At 42.2% G+C, this 15,391-nt stretch overlaps 1 protein-coding gene and 1 long non-coding RNA gene across 2 annotated transcripts in view; one reads left to right on the forward strand and one right to left on the reverse strand.

The window, feature by feature from the left end:
- The first annotated feature begins 463 nt into the window (after nucleotides 1-463).
- LOC121885205 (netrin-G2) overlaps nucleotides 464-15,391 on the forward strand; it is a 69,337-nt gene continuing 54,409 nt past the window's right edge. The window contains exons 1-3 of the mRNA XM_042394429.1: nucleotides 464-530; nucleotides 1,958-2,691; nucleotides 14,065-14,708. Of these exons, the coding sequence (XP_042250363.1) occupies nucleotides 2,473-2,691; nucleotides 14,065-14,708 (863 nt within the window). The 5' untranslated portion in view covers nucleotides 464-530; nucleotides 1,958-2,472. The remainder of the gene's footprint in view (nucleotides 531-1,957; nucleotides 2,692-14,064; nucleotides 14,709-15,391) is intronic.
- Nucleotides 3,382-14,679, reverse strand: LOC121885208. Its single transcript, XR_006092499.1, has 3 exons — nucleotides 14,605-14,679; nucleotides 7,833-8,070; nucleotides 3,382-4,035 (listed from the first exon to the last, which is right to left on the reverse strand). It is a non-coding gene; the product is annotated as an uncharacterized LOC121885208 (long non-coding RNA).

Below are 15,391 nucleotides of genomic sequence, written 5' to 3' on the forward strand. Positions count from 1 at the left end.
AGACAGAGAGAGAGAGAGAGAGAGGGGGGAGGAGGAGGGAGGAGAAGGAGGGAGGGTGATATTTTCCATAAAGCCTTTTTTTTTCTCTCTTTCTTTCTGCCCTTGAGCATCCCGAGTAAACCCGAGCTTGTAAAGTGGGAAGAGGAGGAGGAAAGGGGGGGAAAGAAGGGCGGACACAAGCCTCTTTCCTCAAAGTCAATATTTTATACTTTTGATACTCCTTGACGCTGGATTTCAGACCTCTTTTCCCGGCCGCTTCCAGATCTAGGACACCGATCTACCGTGCGCAGCCGTCCACGGTGCGATAAAAAAGTATCCGGCAGAAGGCAAAAACAAACAGCGAGCCCGGGCAGGCAGGCAGATAACGGGAGTACAGTGAGGATCGCGGCGGGGAACGAGGACAGTGGGTGATCGGGAAGGATTTTTTTTTTTTTTTTTTTTTTTTTAAATATTTGCCCAAAGAGGGGGGGACGTGCACGTACTCCAACGCCATACAAAGTGCTGACCTGTCTCACGGATGCACGTTACAAGTAAGTGCTTTATCTGATGATGATGATAAAACATCTCGCAATAACGATGCATTGTGCTGAAGCTCTTTGAAGTCTTGCGCCGAGAAGCTGCTGTGAGTTATGCACAATATCGGGACCTTCTCCAGAATAGTCAGAGTGGATAATCAAGAGACTTTCTGCTTAATTTACAGTTTTTTATTGAAGCGCGTTAACGCTTTAATGTGTGAGTATATATATATATATACATATGTATATATGTATATATATATATATATATATATATATAGTGTGTGAGCGATGCTGCTCGGTGGGATGCACTAGTACTGTGCAAACTGACACACCCCTACAGGACTGTCAGTGCCGGGAAATAGCTTTTTGTCGACTTCAACTGAACTGAAAGTCAGAGTCCACGGGGTTGTGTGGGATACGTTGTGCAAGAACCTGGTTTCTGTCAGTGTGGGATGACAGCCGGATTATGATCAATTGGTCCACACTGCAAAAAATAAAATGTCAACCATATTTCTTCATTTATTCATGAATGCAGTCTAAAAATCGAATAATAATTGAATTAAGCGAATAAATCCGGGCAGTAACTACTTCTGGTGCAATTTCCTCTGCGTAAAGTTTATTATTACACAAATGACAGTATGGTGAAGTTAGACAGAGTAGTGAAGAGGCCTATAATTCATAAACTTCAAAGAAAATGGCACTTGAAATTAAAAAAAAATATTTAAAAAAGCTCATTTGTGAGCACTGCCTCCTCTTTTTTGCGCATGTTCACATATTTTAAGGTGGTATAGGCTATTAAATGTCTCTTTCGGATGTATATTTCAATTCTTGCAGTGCAATTGTTTTAAAAAAAACACACATCTATAGCCTACTATCCATCTCCAGCCTTTGTAGAGCTATAGGAGCAATTACAACTCCTGTGCGCACAGGCGGCACCCGGCAGCAGCACGTGTTTTTACGCACAAGGTTATCTACACAGTGCAGCGCCTTTATAGTGCGTTTTAAAACGCGATGCTCACGTTAAGTGTCGCTGAATGCACCGCAGGTTAAAGGTTTGTTTAACCAGACTTCCTTGTATCCAACTGGCTGTGCCAAATTCACCAAAAAAGTTGTCATCATAGTCTGAAAACAAATATGTGATGTTTCCTCACTCTCCAAGATGAATTAATGCAATTTACTGCGATATGATTAAACTGCTACTAAATAAGAATGCAACCCACCGATCCACATGTATATTTCAAAGACTGTCATTAAACTTTTATTTATGCAAAAGAGGAAATACCGTTCAGGATAAAGTTAAACCCAAGTTGAGCTCTGAAAATAAGACAGATGCATCCTTGCATTTACAGTACAATTAAGGATGTGATTAATTGATGAGGATACATTACTCAGCACGCTAACTCCCTGCTTCTCTCACATCTGCCCCCATTTCGCCCCAGGACAATCAGAGGAGCTCGGCCGGTGCCAAACGTCCAATGGATATACCTGAAGACGCGTCAGTTTCTCCTTCATCCTCCCCAACCTACTCCGTCGATTCCCTGCAGGACTCCGCTCTCTGAGACATGGACCCGCGATAACAACTCAACCCCAACTTCCTGCAACACTATGGTTAAAGAGTCTGCCGAGGTTACTCTCTGTAAAATTATCCGCCTCTCCATCCACCGTCCATCTTCCTCAGGAAGTCAGCCGTCAAAACAACAAAGTGTCCCTCTCTCGGCTCTCTGGGGGCCGTCGATGTTTGTGAAGAGACACTGAACGAGAGTTCACACAGTGTTCATTTAGGGAGTTTATATGTCTGGGGGCGAGTTGTGTCCATTCACAGTACAGCAGTATGGTGGTAGGGATGTCCACTATTTCCTTGTGATCACCGCTCCATGCGCTTCATCTCTCCTCTGAGCTCCGTGGCCCCCCTCACCCTGCGCCGGACCCCACTCCAAACACCCCCCAGCCTGCCATGCTCCTCCAGGCCGTGTTGCTGTTGCTGCTGCACTGCTTGGCCTCCACTCTGGGCCAGTACGAACTGTGCAAGTCCCTTGTGAGCACGGATGAAGGCTCGGTGTGGGAGCATTACGCGTGCCAGCCGAAAACCGCAACCATGAAAGACTACATGCGGATCAAGGTGGATCCGCCCGGAATCACGTGTGGAAACCCACCGGAGAGATTCTGCACCCTGGTGAGTTCATGTCGGGACTTGAACAGCATATTTTACACTTTTATTAATAACTTTTAAATGTATAGAATTAATAATATCTGAAAGCTCATAGTGTGTAAACACAACATTGGCTGGTTCTCTATAAAACATAGTTGTGAGTGTAATAAGTTCAAAAACACTGTTGTGGAAATTGGCAAGATCACAGGCTTGTGCAATGAACCTGAATAGTGACAACGTGAAAAGTAATGACACACAAGAAAAAATGGTTTAATTAAGGTGCGAGCAGGATTCACACTTTAAAAATCTATAGGGATCTAAAAGGGATGACATAAGTGCAATGACTTGGCATGGCTCGACCTCCCTCAGAGAGGTCTGGAGGTGTTGTTTACATTAGTATGTACTTGGCAGCCCTGTGATCCGGTGTGATTTGGGCATCTATAGAGCACCTAACATTTCCTCTGGTAAAATGCATATAGCAGGGTCCTCTTTAGTTCCAAGGACACTGAAGGGTGAGCTGCGAGGAAAAAAACTCGTTAAAATGTCTGCTACAGCAATATTTAACACACTTTAGCCTGCAGGCTAGTTCCCCATCCCAGCTAATGTAGGTGTAATAATTTGAAATAAGGGTTATAAAATCATTGTAATCCTAAGCAGACTGCATGTAAGCTTCCCCCCCCCCCCCCCCCCCCCCTTTGCTTCTTCAATGGAAAGTTTGTGTGAGACAGCGAGTTTGTCCTCTTGATGATTGCCATAGTGTCCACTCACTGAGTTGAAGGCGCTAGACTCGTCTTTTTACAGACATGAGTCAAAAGTCTCACAACAAAAGCGTTTCTAAAGAGTGTTCCTGCCTGTCTACATCACATTAGGCTATACAATCATGCCACACTGTTAATTAGGTGTTTGTATTCTGTGTGACTAGACATTTGTTACCTTAAGACAGCTTTTACAAACAACCACCCCTCACCCCCCAGTCTCCCTCCCTTCTTCTCACTGAGACTAATAGCAGCACTTGGCGGGCGGGGGTCATTTGACAGGAGCAGGAAAGGATATTGTGCTCCTTGGATACCTAATGGTTAATGATTTGTTTAATGTAGAAGAAGCGGAAACCACTGTCTTCTTGAGAAAGCCTCTCCGATGACTGCTCTTGAGAGGAGGAGGCATGAGAAAGAGGGAGAAGAAGTGGAGAGAGATGCTCGCTGCCATAACGTATTGACGTCTGCCCCCTAATGGCCCCGGCCTGGAAACTTCTATAACTATGTTTCTGAGTGAGCGATGATGAAATATTGATGGGTTCCTTAATGGGCTTCCTTACAAGGGGTTTGGCCGGTGACGCTCCATCCAGTGGATCCAGAGTGAGCCGCTAGACTGATGAGAGAGAAAGAAAGAAAGAAAGAGGGGGGGATGGAGGGCGGGACAGGAAGGAGTCAAGTCTTAGTCAGCATTTTTTTTTTTTTTTTTTTTACATCGGACAGGGTCTTAATAATGGAAAGTTCTGGTTCTTCTCAGGTCATTTGTGGCTGTGAGGATTGAACCAGGCCCTCTAGAGCACTAGCTGGGGATTTTAGAGAGCGGAGAAGCTTTAAGATGAAAGTTTGCTTGAGAAGTGAGGGATGTCGGACTCAAACTCCTACATAATGAGCGGTAACTACACCAGAAAGCAAAAGCAGGTTGAAGTCTGTGACTAGATAAGTATTTAGGGCACAAAAAACAGTTTTTCTGGCATGTTAGAATCAATATTTTTGCATTTATCTAACAGAAAATCTCTGCATTTCGGGTTAAGAATCACTGAACATTTACATATGTATCTACTATCAGAGGATTAATCCATCTTCAGCAGGGAATCAAGGCCATTACATCTCCTCTCCGTCTCTCTTTTGGACGCACCAACTGGGTATTGGTTGAGCGTTATTGGTACACAGATCATTTATTTTCTGGAAGGCAGCATTTTTTTTTTTTTTCGCTTTTTTTTTTTTTTTCTTTCCTCTTTTCCTCTTGCCCCTGGATTTGGCAGCTTTACAGAAAAGCCGGTTTCTTATCTAATTGGTGTACATTTACATTCACTCATTCAGCAATCCCACAAGTCAAGGGAAAGTCGGGGCACTGGAAAAAAAAAAAAAAAAGACTGCATCACCCAATGCGCAGAGCTGCTCATCCTTAATAAGACTTGAGACATACTGCGGAAGATGCAAAATAATTTCACCCCCCCCTTCTCTCACCCTATGAGTGCTGTTTCTAAAAACTATGGGAGAATTCACTTTTTGGGGGGTTTTGATGTTGAAGCATGCTGTAGCTCTCCCTGCTTGCATTGGTTTACAGTAGTTTTTGGTTTATCCGTCTCCACAGGGATGCATTTTTTCTACTCTATTTATCTCTCTTGTTCCCTGGGAATGCAGCATCTTTTCTCCTCAGCCAAACAGGCCAGCATGTTGGCTTCTTTCAACATGACGGGCTTCCAGCACTTTGACAAAGATGCTACTGTCACTAGTGCTGTGTTAGGAGCCTCAGTAGTTTCTTTGTAGTTTCTCCGTATGATAGCTACGATAGAGTCTTTGCTTGCAGTTGAGGATGATGGAGTAAGGAGGTTTGAGGGGGGTGAGGCAGTGTGTTGCAGAGGGGGATAGCTAATGATGAGGGAGAGGTGAAGAAGATCCAAGCTTAGCTAAGCAGAAAGATGAAATCAGACCACAGTTCCACAGTAGTACACACAGTGTCGATATAAAAATGCTGCATTCGAAAAAGGTCTCACTGTGCCGTTGTTTGTTATTTCATTTTTATTTTTTTTTTGGTTTTGAACCAAAACCTTCACTCAACCATCTCCCACGGGGCCGAGAACAGAGAGCAGCCGAATGTAAATGGGATGCATGCATGCATGTGTACAGGAATGTACAGTGCTCGCTGACGTTAACGGGGACCAGCAGGGGAGTGTGAAACATGTGCATGAGTTGGCCACGACACACTGTAGTATGTCTAAGAAAGACAACAACAACAACAACAACAACAACAACAACAACAACAACAACAAAAAACACACACACACCTTCCTGTTCCACAACACATTTGCCTGTTTTAGAAGGTAGAAATCAGCCAGCTCTAAAAATAGACATGAGAAGAGAGAGAAGCCACGCAGCAGCGGAAGGGGAGCATGCAGGAAGGGGAGGAAGATGGCAGCTGGTAGTGTGGATCAGTGCTTCCCAGACTGGGCCTATAGCCATACTTCATACTGCCTGCCCAATGTAGCCCTGCCAGGCCCGGCTGGCCTGCCCTGCCCAGCAGTGGGCCATCAAGGCCGCGCAAAAGGGCCACCCACACCCAGTGGTGGGCCATCCCTGGTGCATCTCCCTGGGGTTAAAAAAATAGCCCGGGTGGCCAGTGCCGTAATAATACACCCCTGGAGGTGAATCCGGGCACAGTGTGAGCAGGTTTAACAGTGCAGGGCATAATTAACGGAAGGGAGCAGAGAAAGAAACAGACCGCTAAAAGAGAGCGACACAGAGAGAGTGACTGTAAGGAACAAGGGAGGTGGGGGAGGGTGTAGTGATGTAATGGCATGGCTTGCTTCCCCATTAGGACACAGTTGAAAGTGATCAGAGAGTGTTTAGATGTGTTGGCAGAACAGGAGGATAGTTATAAGTGAGATTTATCCCTGACTGAGGTGATACTAAGAGGGATTGGTCACAGGGGCTTAGACAGCCTGAGGTGAACTTAACAAATCGTCTTGTCTCTCCAACCGGGGATCTGATGGTCAGACCGTATGGTTAGAGGCTAGAGCCACTGTGTTTGTCGGTGTTTTGTCCATCATGACTACTGTTCATGATAAAATTTTACTCACCACCTCCGTTGTAGAGATTTGGGAAATACGGACAAGTATATCTTGAGTATAAACACAGAAAGTATTCCCCTGGAAATGCCGGTAGACAAGTATTTGAGATGGTTTCTGTTGATATGATGTGTTTTGGAAAACTGTAGGAGACTCACGCTCCTTGCCATGTTTACGAGTGTTCTTGCAATAGTTTGAACTTCCCAAATCTCTACAAAGGAGTAGAGATGCTGACTACAGCAAGAGCAATGTTATGTCAGGGCAAGTGAGTCTCCTACAACTTACAAAAAAAAATAAATAACTTGAAATCAACAAATCCTCTCAAATATTTTTCTGCAAGGATTTCCAGGGGAATCATTTCTGTCTGTAATTTCTGTTTACTTTCACTTAGACTATTTGAGTTTATTTATGCTGATTAAAAGTGTTTTTTTGGAAGCCATTGGAGACTCTTTACGGCAGACATGTTGACATTTCACAGTAGAGAAAATCACAGGTTTAAATAATAAAATTAAATGATGAGTGAATTGCATTTAGTTGCTTCGATATCAGGGTCCTGGTGTTGTGAATGTTGGTCACACTGTCACGGCTTACTGGGACGCTTTAACACAGCGGAGCCATCGCTAATGTTATTAGCAACAGCTGTGCTTTTCCAACTATGACAAGTCAAAATGTCTGCTGGAGTCCGCATTTCCCCAAAAAAAATCTGTGCAAAGAATGTGGTGAGAAAAAATATTATCATGACCAAGGGACAAAAACATGGTTGACCTCTGACACAGCTGCTCAATTAAAGGGGAAGTGCGCTGATTTTACACTTCAGAGTCTGTTGCCTCACGTAACGTAGCGTGAGTCGGCGTCGGTTGGGGTTGACGACTACAAGTTTAAAAATGAAAAAATCTGGGGGTGTGGCGTTAGAAAGAAGCGAGGTTACAAGATCTCTGCTTGAGGCTAGACATTTGCCGCTGCTTGCATAAACACCCAAGTCTCTGACCGATCTGTCTTCAGTCAAGTTGCATTATGGGTAATGTAGGCACCAGGTTTTATTAAGGAAAAAAAATTAGTGGAGTAAAAAATATCTGTTGTCCTGCTGCATTGAATCTGATCCTATTTTAAACCTGTACATCATGAGTCAGACAATGTTATTGATGTGCAAAACTAAATCATTAGTCTTTAAAGAAAGACTGAAAGCACAAAATAATATAAAGATCTCTGACGCACAGTCCTCCCAAAAAGCTTAAAATCCTTTTCCAGCTCGTCTGCCTCTCTTTATCTACGTCTGCTGCTTTGTGATTGGTTTAGATTTAATAACAGACATCAATAAAGTATAATAGCTTTTGCCTGGATTTACCTCATCAGTGCATTTCAGGAAAGGAGTACGTCTCTCTGATATTTTTGCTTCTTTCAATGCGCTGTAAGCATTTGCCTGAATTAGAAGATAAGTTCATAACTCGTCCTGGTCCAACTGTGTTGATCTGAGCGGGACGAGCCTCGCTGCTGCTTCGGAGCAGCATGGTGTCCCTTGCTCTGTCCTTCTTCTCTCCTCCTCCAGCATAATCACACTTGCCTACAGTAAACATTTGCTTTTGCTTGCACGCACACACATAGACAATCACACACACACACACACACACACATTTACACTTTGCCGACTGCTGTTATGTTCCTGTCGAGACAGTTTACAGCCGGCAAATAATCACAGTCGCAGGTAATTAAAGTAAAAACAAGTATATGATTTGTCATTCTATACTTGCATTTCACTCAAGGTAACAAGATCCTTCAGTATGATGGAAAAATCAAAGATTAACGTTATAAGTGGAAAAGCAATATCCCTTTCTCTTCCCCTCTGTGGCCTTTTTAATGGGAGGGTCATTTCATTTGATGTTTCCTCCAAAACAAAATAAATTGTATTCTCTGACTGTGTGTCCCTACCTTTATTCCCCTTGCTAGCAATATAACAATATAACATAGAAACTTCTATAAGTGAAGGAAGAAATAAAGAGGAGAGAGAGGGCACGGCGGCAACAGAGAGACTGAGGGAGAATATTTTGGTGTGGGGGGGGGGGGAGAGAGAAATGGTCATAAAAGCGAGGGAAGAGAGAGAGAAGGACAATTTTCTTCGTGTTTTATTTCTGCGTAAATGCATAACGGCGGTTTGTTATTTCTGTAGGCAACCAGTAATGTTTTTTTTACTGCTGTTGTGTTCAAACATCGCAATAACTAACTCCTAAACTGATATTTGTGTATGATGATTTCCAGAAGGTCAGAGAGCTCACTCTTTTTTATTAGTCACAAACACAAACTCCTCATAACTTTAGCGCTTGAGGAGTTATTAATGAGCGCTTTGAATCAAATTGTTACCCCGCAAGTGAAAACAAGGAAGTCGCTCATCGAAGAGAGCATTATGGCGGCGGCTGTTGTCGTGGAGACAGGATCCCAGCGAGGGATAATTGCTGGAGGGGCTTAGCGGTGCGGGCCACCTGCCGCAGCAGTTGGCCAGGATATATATGTGTGTGTGAGTGTGTTTACGGGTGTTTGTGGGTGTGTGTCTGTGTGTGTGTGTGTGTGTGTAGGCTGGCATAGATATACTGGATCGGGGCAGAGTGCTGGCAGGAGGTAGAGTGGGATAAGAACGACAGGGCACACAAAGGGCTTATACATAACCTCGTGCGTAAGTCTCGTGAGGGATAAAAATCTTCCAGCCTATATTACTGTACATATCACCTCCTCCTGTAGCTAATCCTAAAGGGCCCGGAGAGGTCAGAGCACATTGATGAACAGCAGTGTGCAGCTTTTTGACCCGACGTTCAAATCCAACAACATGACACCCAGACATAAAAAAGAAAAATACTGTATTGATCCTTGCCTCTTGTCTGATTTGTACAGTCGCCTGCATACACACACACAAAAAAAACACACTTTCTCTTCCTGACTCTCTACATCTTTGTCTCAGTCTGTAAACACTATCACAAACACACTTCAGCAGCTAACGTATAAGGAGTTTCTATCTGGGACAGTGTGACAGTGCAATCATTTTCAATAGGATTTGTAGGTCGAGGGTCATCCCTGGAACAACAGCCTCCTAAATCCAGTCTGTTGTGTATAAACGTGTGTCTGAGCTAAGGTCAGAGGATGCACTAATGGAGGGCACAAAAGCAGCAGGGCCACTACAGAGCAGCTTTCAGCTAAAAGTAGCACATACCGGCTCTGACTTTCACTGTAACCTCCTTCATCTAATTCTAATTACCTTTTCCGGTTGCAGTTGGTTATGAGCGTTGTAGATTATCATCCTAAGTGTGTTTGCACTGACAGTGATCTCTGTCTGAGTCGGTGCAAGGGAGATAATTGGGTTATCAGATAGAGAACAATGCTGATATGTCGTCCCTGTGAGGAGAGAGATAGATTATCTGCGGTTTTTTGGTATAAAGATACTGTAGTTTCACTGCTGTGCCTTCACATGCATTATTATCTTGTATAGTGTCTTCAATGCCGCACAGCTTCCCTCAGCACCGGCTCAGCATTTGCTTATGTTTGGAGTTTTCCCACTCTGCGTTGTCACCATAAATCAGATGATTTATAATCTCAGCCTCGCAGGATTGTAACTTTGGCTTTTGTTATTAGACCACTAGAGTGGGTTTGAGTGACTGCTCACTTTCCCTTGGTACAGTCCAATGACTTTACTCAAAAGGCAGAACTGTCGGGATGTGCTGCTTCTTGGAAACAGACATGAAAAAGTGAGCGTCTGCAAAGAAGCTGTGACACATGATCTGCGCTTGCAGAGTACATCGATATGATGCAATACTGCTATCACGTTAGAGCTTACATCATAAAGAAAAAACTGCTATTTAAAGTGATACTGCTCCCAAAATCTTTTGAGTATCGAACAGTAATCCTCTGTAGGCTGCAGAAAGTTTGGTCAGCTTGAATTTATGTTACTAACGATGGATTCCAGCAGAAAAAGGAAACAAAACATCCATAAAAACTTCTCAAACCACCCCTGCAGCATAATCCGCTTCCACTCTCCGTCTCTATGTTCCGAACACTCCCGTTTTCACGTAAAATGTGGCTAAATACACAATTTGCATCTCAATCTTGCACGCACGACTCTGTCGAGCTCGTTAGCGGGCGCGTGCGCCGGTTCATGAATGTTAAAGCGCCCACCTCCTGCTGACTACAGCCGCCATTTTCCATCAAGGATGAAACTACAAACTATTTACTGACACCTTTCAAGTCTACGGGGGGTTGCATGATTTCACACTAGAAAGATAGATTTTGTGTGGAATATCACTTAAAAGTCATTATCCGATCTGATTCCGCAGTGCTTAACTAATGCAAAAAGCCTTTCAGTGTGTTCCATCAGTTTGTGTAATCAATCTTCTCAGTATTTTAGTCATGGCTGTAATCTGATAAACTGAAAAGCAGGCGGTAATTTTGTGGAGTTGATTTAATGCATCACTTTGATGAAACTGCATAAAACATTTCATTCTATATTGGTATGATTTTCATCAACACCCAGACTGGTCTTTTTGTACAGTTTTTCTCTAGTTTGATGTTAGATATGGTTTATATATTTTATCTCTGGGAACTATAAAGGAAAATGCACAAGAATCAAGTCTTTCATCATCTTTGAATTCATCAAACTGCTAAAAGTGACATTTGGGACTTAAATGAAAGAGAAAAGTGACTGAAACTTTACATGTTTTGCAATAATTGTGCAAAATATAATTGTTATGTTGAATTATGTCTAATTCAGAACTGGCTAGTTTTAGTTTACTGTTTGCATTTGATTTGAACATCTGACAGACTTTTATACGACTTTTTCTTTTACCAGCAGCAGAATTTCAATTATGAGTCCAATTATGTAATCCTAGATTATAAAATGATTAGATTGTTGTTAATTCTGTATGTTAATTGTTACAGGAGGTGTCATGGATTTCACACTTCTAACATTTAAAAAAAAAAAATTCATGTTTTGCAGAATAACATGTCACTAAAATGTAAGGATCAAACAATACATATAATTAATCACATGATCGCATGAGAGCTGATGCTTCCAGAAAATATCTTTATTTCATCTTAAATTGGTAGTTTAGACCATTTTTAAGTGTAATTCTTAGAAGTTTGACAAGCACAGCTCTGTACAAATGACGTCAAACCAGCCGCAGGGTTAAACAACATCTGCTTTACATAGAAACATACAGTAGCATGTTTTTTATTTGACTAATAGAGGGAAATATTAACCTGGCATGTAAACACTAAAGTACAATGTGTGTTGATGAACCGCACACAAGCTGTTGTTCATTTTCTTTGCAGGTTGTGCAAAGTTAAAGTAGTTTAGTGCCTTTGCATTTGTCAGCAGGGCAAATATTTGTTGTCAATGTGTCTTAGATTTGAGTCTTCTGGTTGACAGTTTTACCTCTTGCCACTGCTCGTCATTTGTCCTTTCTCATATTTTATTTGAATATCTAAAAATATTCCAGAAATAATTATTTAATTACGTCTGCTGTTTTTCTGTAGTTGCTGTTGTCAACACAATTACCATTACCTCACCACCAAACAGCGTTTCAGGATGAGCCGGTTACATCCTTAAACACAACAATTAAACAGTAGTAAAACACGAGCAGTGAAGATGAGAAGATAAAAGAAAACAAAGAAGAAAAGGGGAGGAAGAAGGAGAGGAGGAGGAGGGTGGTGGTGGTGGTGGTGGAGGTGGAAGGATAAAAAGAAAGAAAAGAAGAGGGATATTTTAAGACACTCACTGCACTCCATCAACAGCTTGTTAAACGAGATGCAGTAAAACGCAGAAATACTATTGGGTTCCCGATAAATAAAAGAAGAAGGATAACATCAGAATTTAATCAGTAACTACAAATGTAGAAAACAGGAGATGAGGATGGAAACTTCAGAGGCATCGGTGGCTAATTGCTAACCTAAATAAAATATACATACTGCATTTAGAGCAGAGATCTGTTTAGTTAATAGTCTATAAATATAACAGCGTTATGACAAAGATGAAGATTTCAGTTTTGGGACTTTGTGAGTTCTGCTATGATAAAAACAAACCAGTAGTGAATACAGTGACAAATAATGACCCCTTTGATACAATGAATGACTGTGACTAAACAACGGAGAAAATAATAAGCCCTTATCAGTCTAATTAGTCCATCCTGGGGGCATGATGAGCCTTATGAATGTGATACAATCTAAACAGCGTTAGAGCTGAATTTTGCACAAATTATGCACCAGGAGAGACGGCTGTGAGGATCTCTGGGATTTCTTTGTGTAAATATTTAACTTCTGTGGTGATGTGGATGTCAGACAACTGGCTTACAACAGTAGGCTACATCCATTTTACTGAGATATATGCAAATGTCTCGAATATGAGAAGCCAGCAAGAGTTAGGATGTTGCTGGACCCGGACATTTAGAAACGTATCCGAGGGAAGGGATTTTAAATTCGACAAAGTTTGGTGGAGGGCTAGAAAAACTCTCTATATAGGTCATGGGAGGTACGGGATCTGACATGTTTGGAACATGATCGGAATTAATTTGTCTTTTTGGAAGAAAAGGACGATGAGAGGCGCGAGATCTGTGAGCAGAGAGAGTGAAAGGCGTTTCTTTAGTGCAGGTGGAAAGAGGCTCGTAGCTCTCTGTGAGGAGTGTGAATAATCCCGTTGACTTTTGTAGAGGGGCCGTGGCTTGAAAGTCTTGACATCACTAGAAGAGGAGGATCAATTCTCTGGAGTTAAAAGTGCAGCAGCACTCTGCTGTCTATGCAAAGACAGTGATGGTGCACGATCCCCTTGACCTTCACACTTCCTGTTGTGTTGTTTGGCAAGTTTACTTTTAAGCTCTGTGTCCCTCAGTGCTCTGGCAAAGAGTTGAAGACACTCCTCGTTTAGATTTACACCAGCAATATGAATAGTTTTTTTTAGCTAGTCTCGTAGGAAGAGTGCATATCATTTGAATCAGTGTGGGTATCTATGACTGCAACTACTGCAAAAAAAACCTGAGCAAAAAATTATGCTGCAAAACATTTTTGTTTTCTCATTAAAGTCAGACTTGAAATAACATTTTGATAAAGTCTGTGCAAGGCTGGATTATCAAATAGGCAAAGAAGCCAACTGCCCCAGGGCCCCATCCCCTCTGGGAACCCAAAAGGTCCCACGTTCACTGTGTTGCAATTACTTTGAGGTAATTTGATGAATTGTAAATTAGTTTTGAAATATGCACCATCAAAGCACGTATACACTGAAATTATAAGGGTTTATTAATGGGTATAAAAAAGGGCCTTAAGGTTTACCCTTTTATTAAAACCTTGGGGCCATGTCTCCTGTGTCAAAATGTAGTTTCACACATTTATTAAATCAGGTCATAGTATGTATAGTGTTTCATAAAATTATCAGTAACTAACTAACTAACAAGAAAATCTGAGGCCAGTCAATGTTACAGCATCGGATATTTGTTGGTTTTCTCTCAAAACAAATCTTTTTATGACAAATATCACATATTCTCTAGATGTTATCATCATAACATTCAATCTCTGACTGATGTGTGACTGCTCTGTCTTCATCCCTCTCGTAGGAGAACCCATACCTGTGCAGTGACGAGTGTGATGCCTCTAATCCAGACTTGGCCCACCCTCCTCAGCTGATGCAGGACCGTGAACGCAACGGCCTAATCACCTACTGGCAGACGGTCACATGGAGACGCCACCCTGAGCCCCTGCTGGCTAACATCACCATGTCCTGGAACAAGAGTCTGGAGCTCACAGACGACATCCAGATCACCTTCGAGTACGGCCGTCCTACCATCATGGTACTGGATAAGTCCATGGACCACGGGCGCTCCTGGCAGCCGTACCAGTTCTACGCTGACGACTGCCTGGACGCCTTCAACATGCCACCTAAACGTGTGCGTGACCTCTCGCCCGCCAACATCACTCGGGTCATCTGCACCGAGCAGTACTCGCGCTGGGTCGGCTCCAAGAACGACAAGAATGTGAAGTTCGAGGTTCGGGCGCGCTTCGCTGTGTTCGCCGGCCCTCGGCTACAGAACATGGACAGCCTGTATACTCGCATGGAAAGTATGAAGGGACTGAGAGACTTCTTCACCTTCACCAACCTTAGAATGAGGCTTCTCAGGCCCGCCCTTGGAGGCACCTACGTCCAGAGAGACAACTTGCTCAAGTACTTCTATGCCATCTCCAACATCGAGGTACCTGCCAGGTGAGGGTCGAAGCTGACTTAGTTAGGGATGCACATTTTTAAATGCCTTAATACATGCTGACTCACTTTATAATAAGGAAAATATTCTTTTTAAAAAAAAAAAAATAAAGGCAGATACCAAAGTATTGTGAAACAAAAATTTCATCTATCATGAAATACATGAAAAGATTGTATTTCTACTAAAAAGTATTGTAGAGCAGAGTAAAAAAAATAGCAAAAACAAACTACAAAAGAAGAATATGACAGCTATGTTATTAATTATATTTGTGAAAATCTTCATCTCCTACATCCTCCCTAAAACCAAATATTACTCCTCAAGTGTCGGTAAATGTAAAAAGTTCTCCGCTTGATGGCTTTTTGGGGTACAGAAGTTTTTTTTTTTAAGTAAATCTTCCCAAAAATAACACAAATTCACACATAAAAGACAAAATATTGTCAGTTTGTTAAAGCTCACAAGCATCCTTGACGTTATTTATACATTAACTGTCGATGATTATTGCTGAAATGTTCATATAAGGTTACTAATCTGTCAGAATATCTGCTGTAAGGATATTCTTAAAACAAGTCAGCAACTAAAGATATGTGTAACTATAAAACATATAGTATTATATCATTAAATATCCCTTCACACTCACATATGATGGATAATAAAAACCACCTGGTGATCAACGTAACCTCTGGTC

This window comes from Thunnus maccoyii, chromosome 19, assembly GCF_910596095.1.
Source record: "Thunnus maccoyii chromosome 19, fThuMac1.1, whole genome shotgun sequence".
Taxonomy (NCBI): Eukaryota; Metazoa; Chordata; class Actinopteri; order Scombriformes; family Scombridae; genus Thunnus; species Thunnus maccoyii.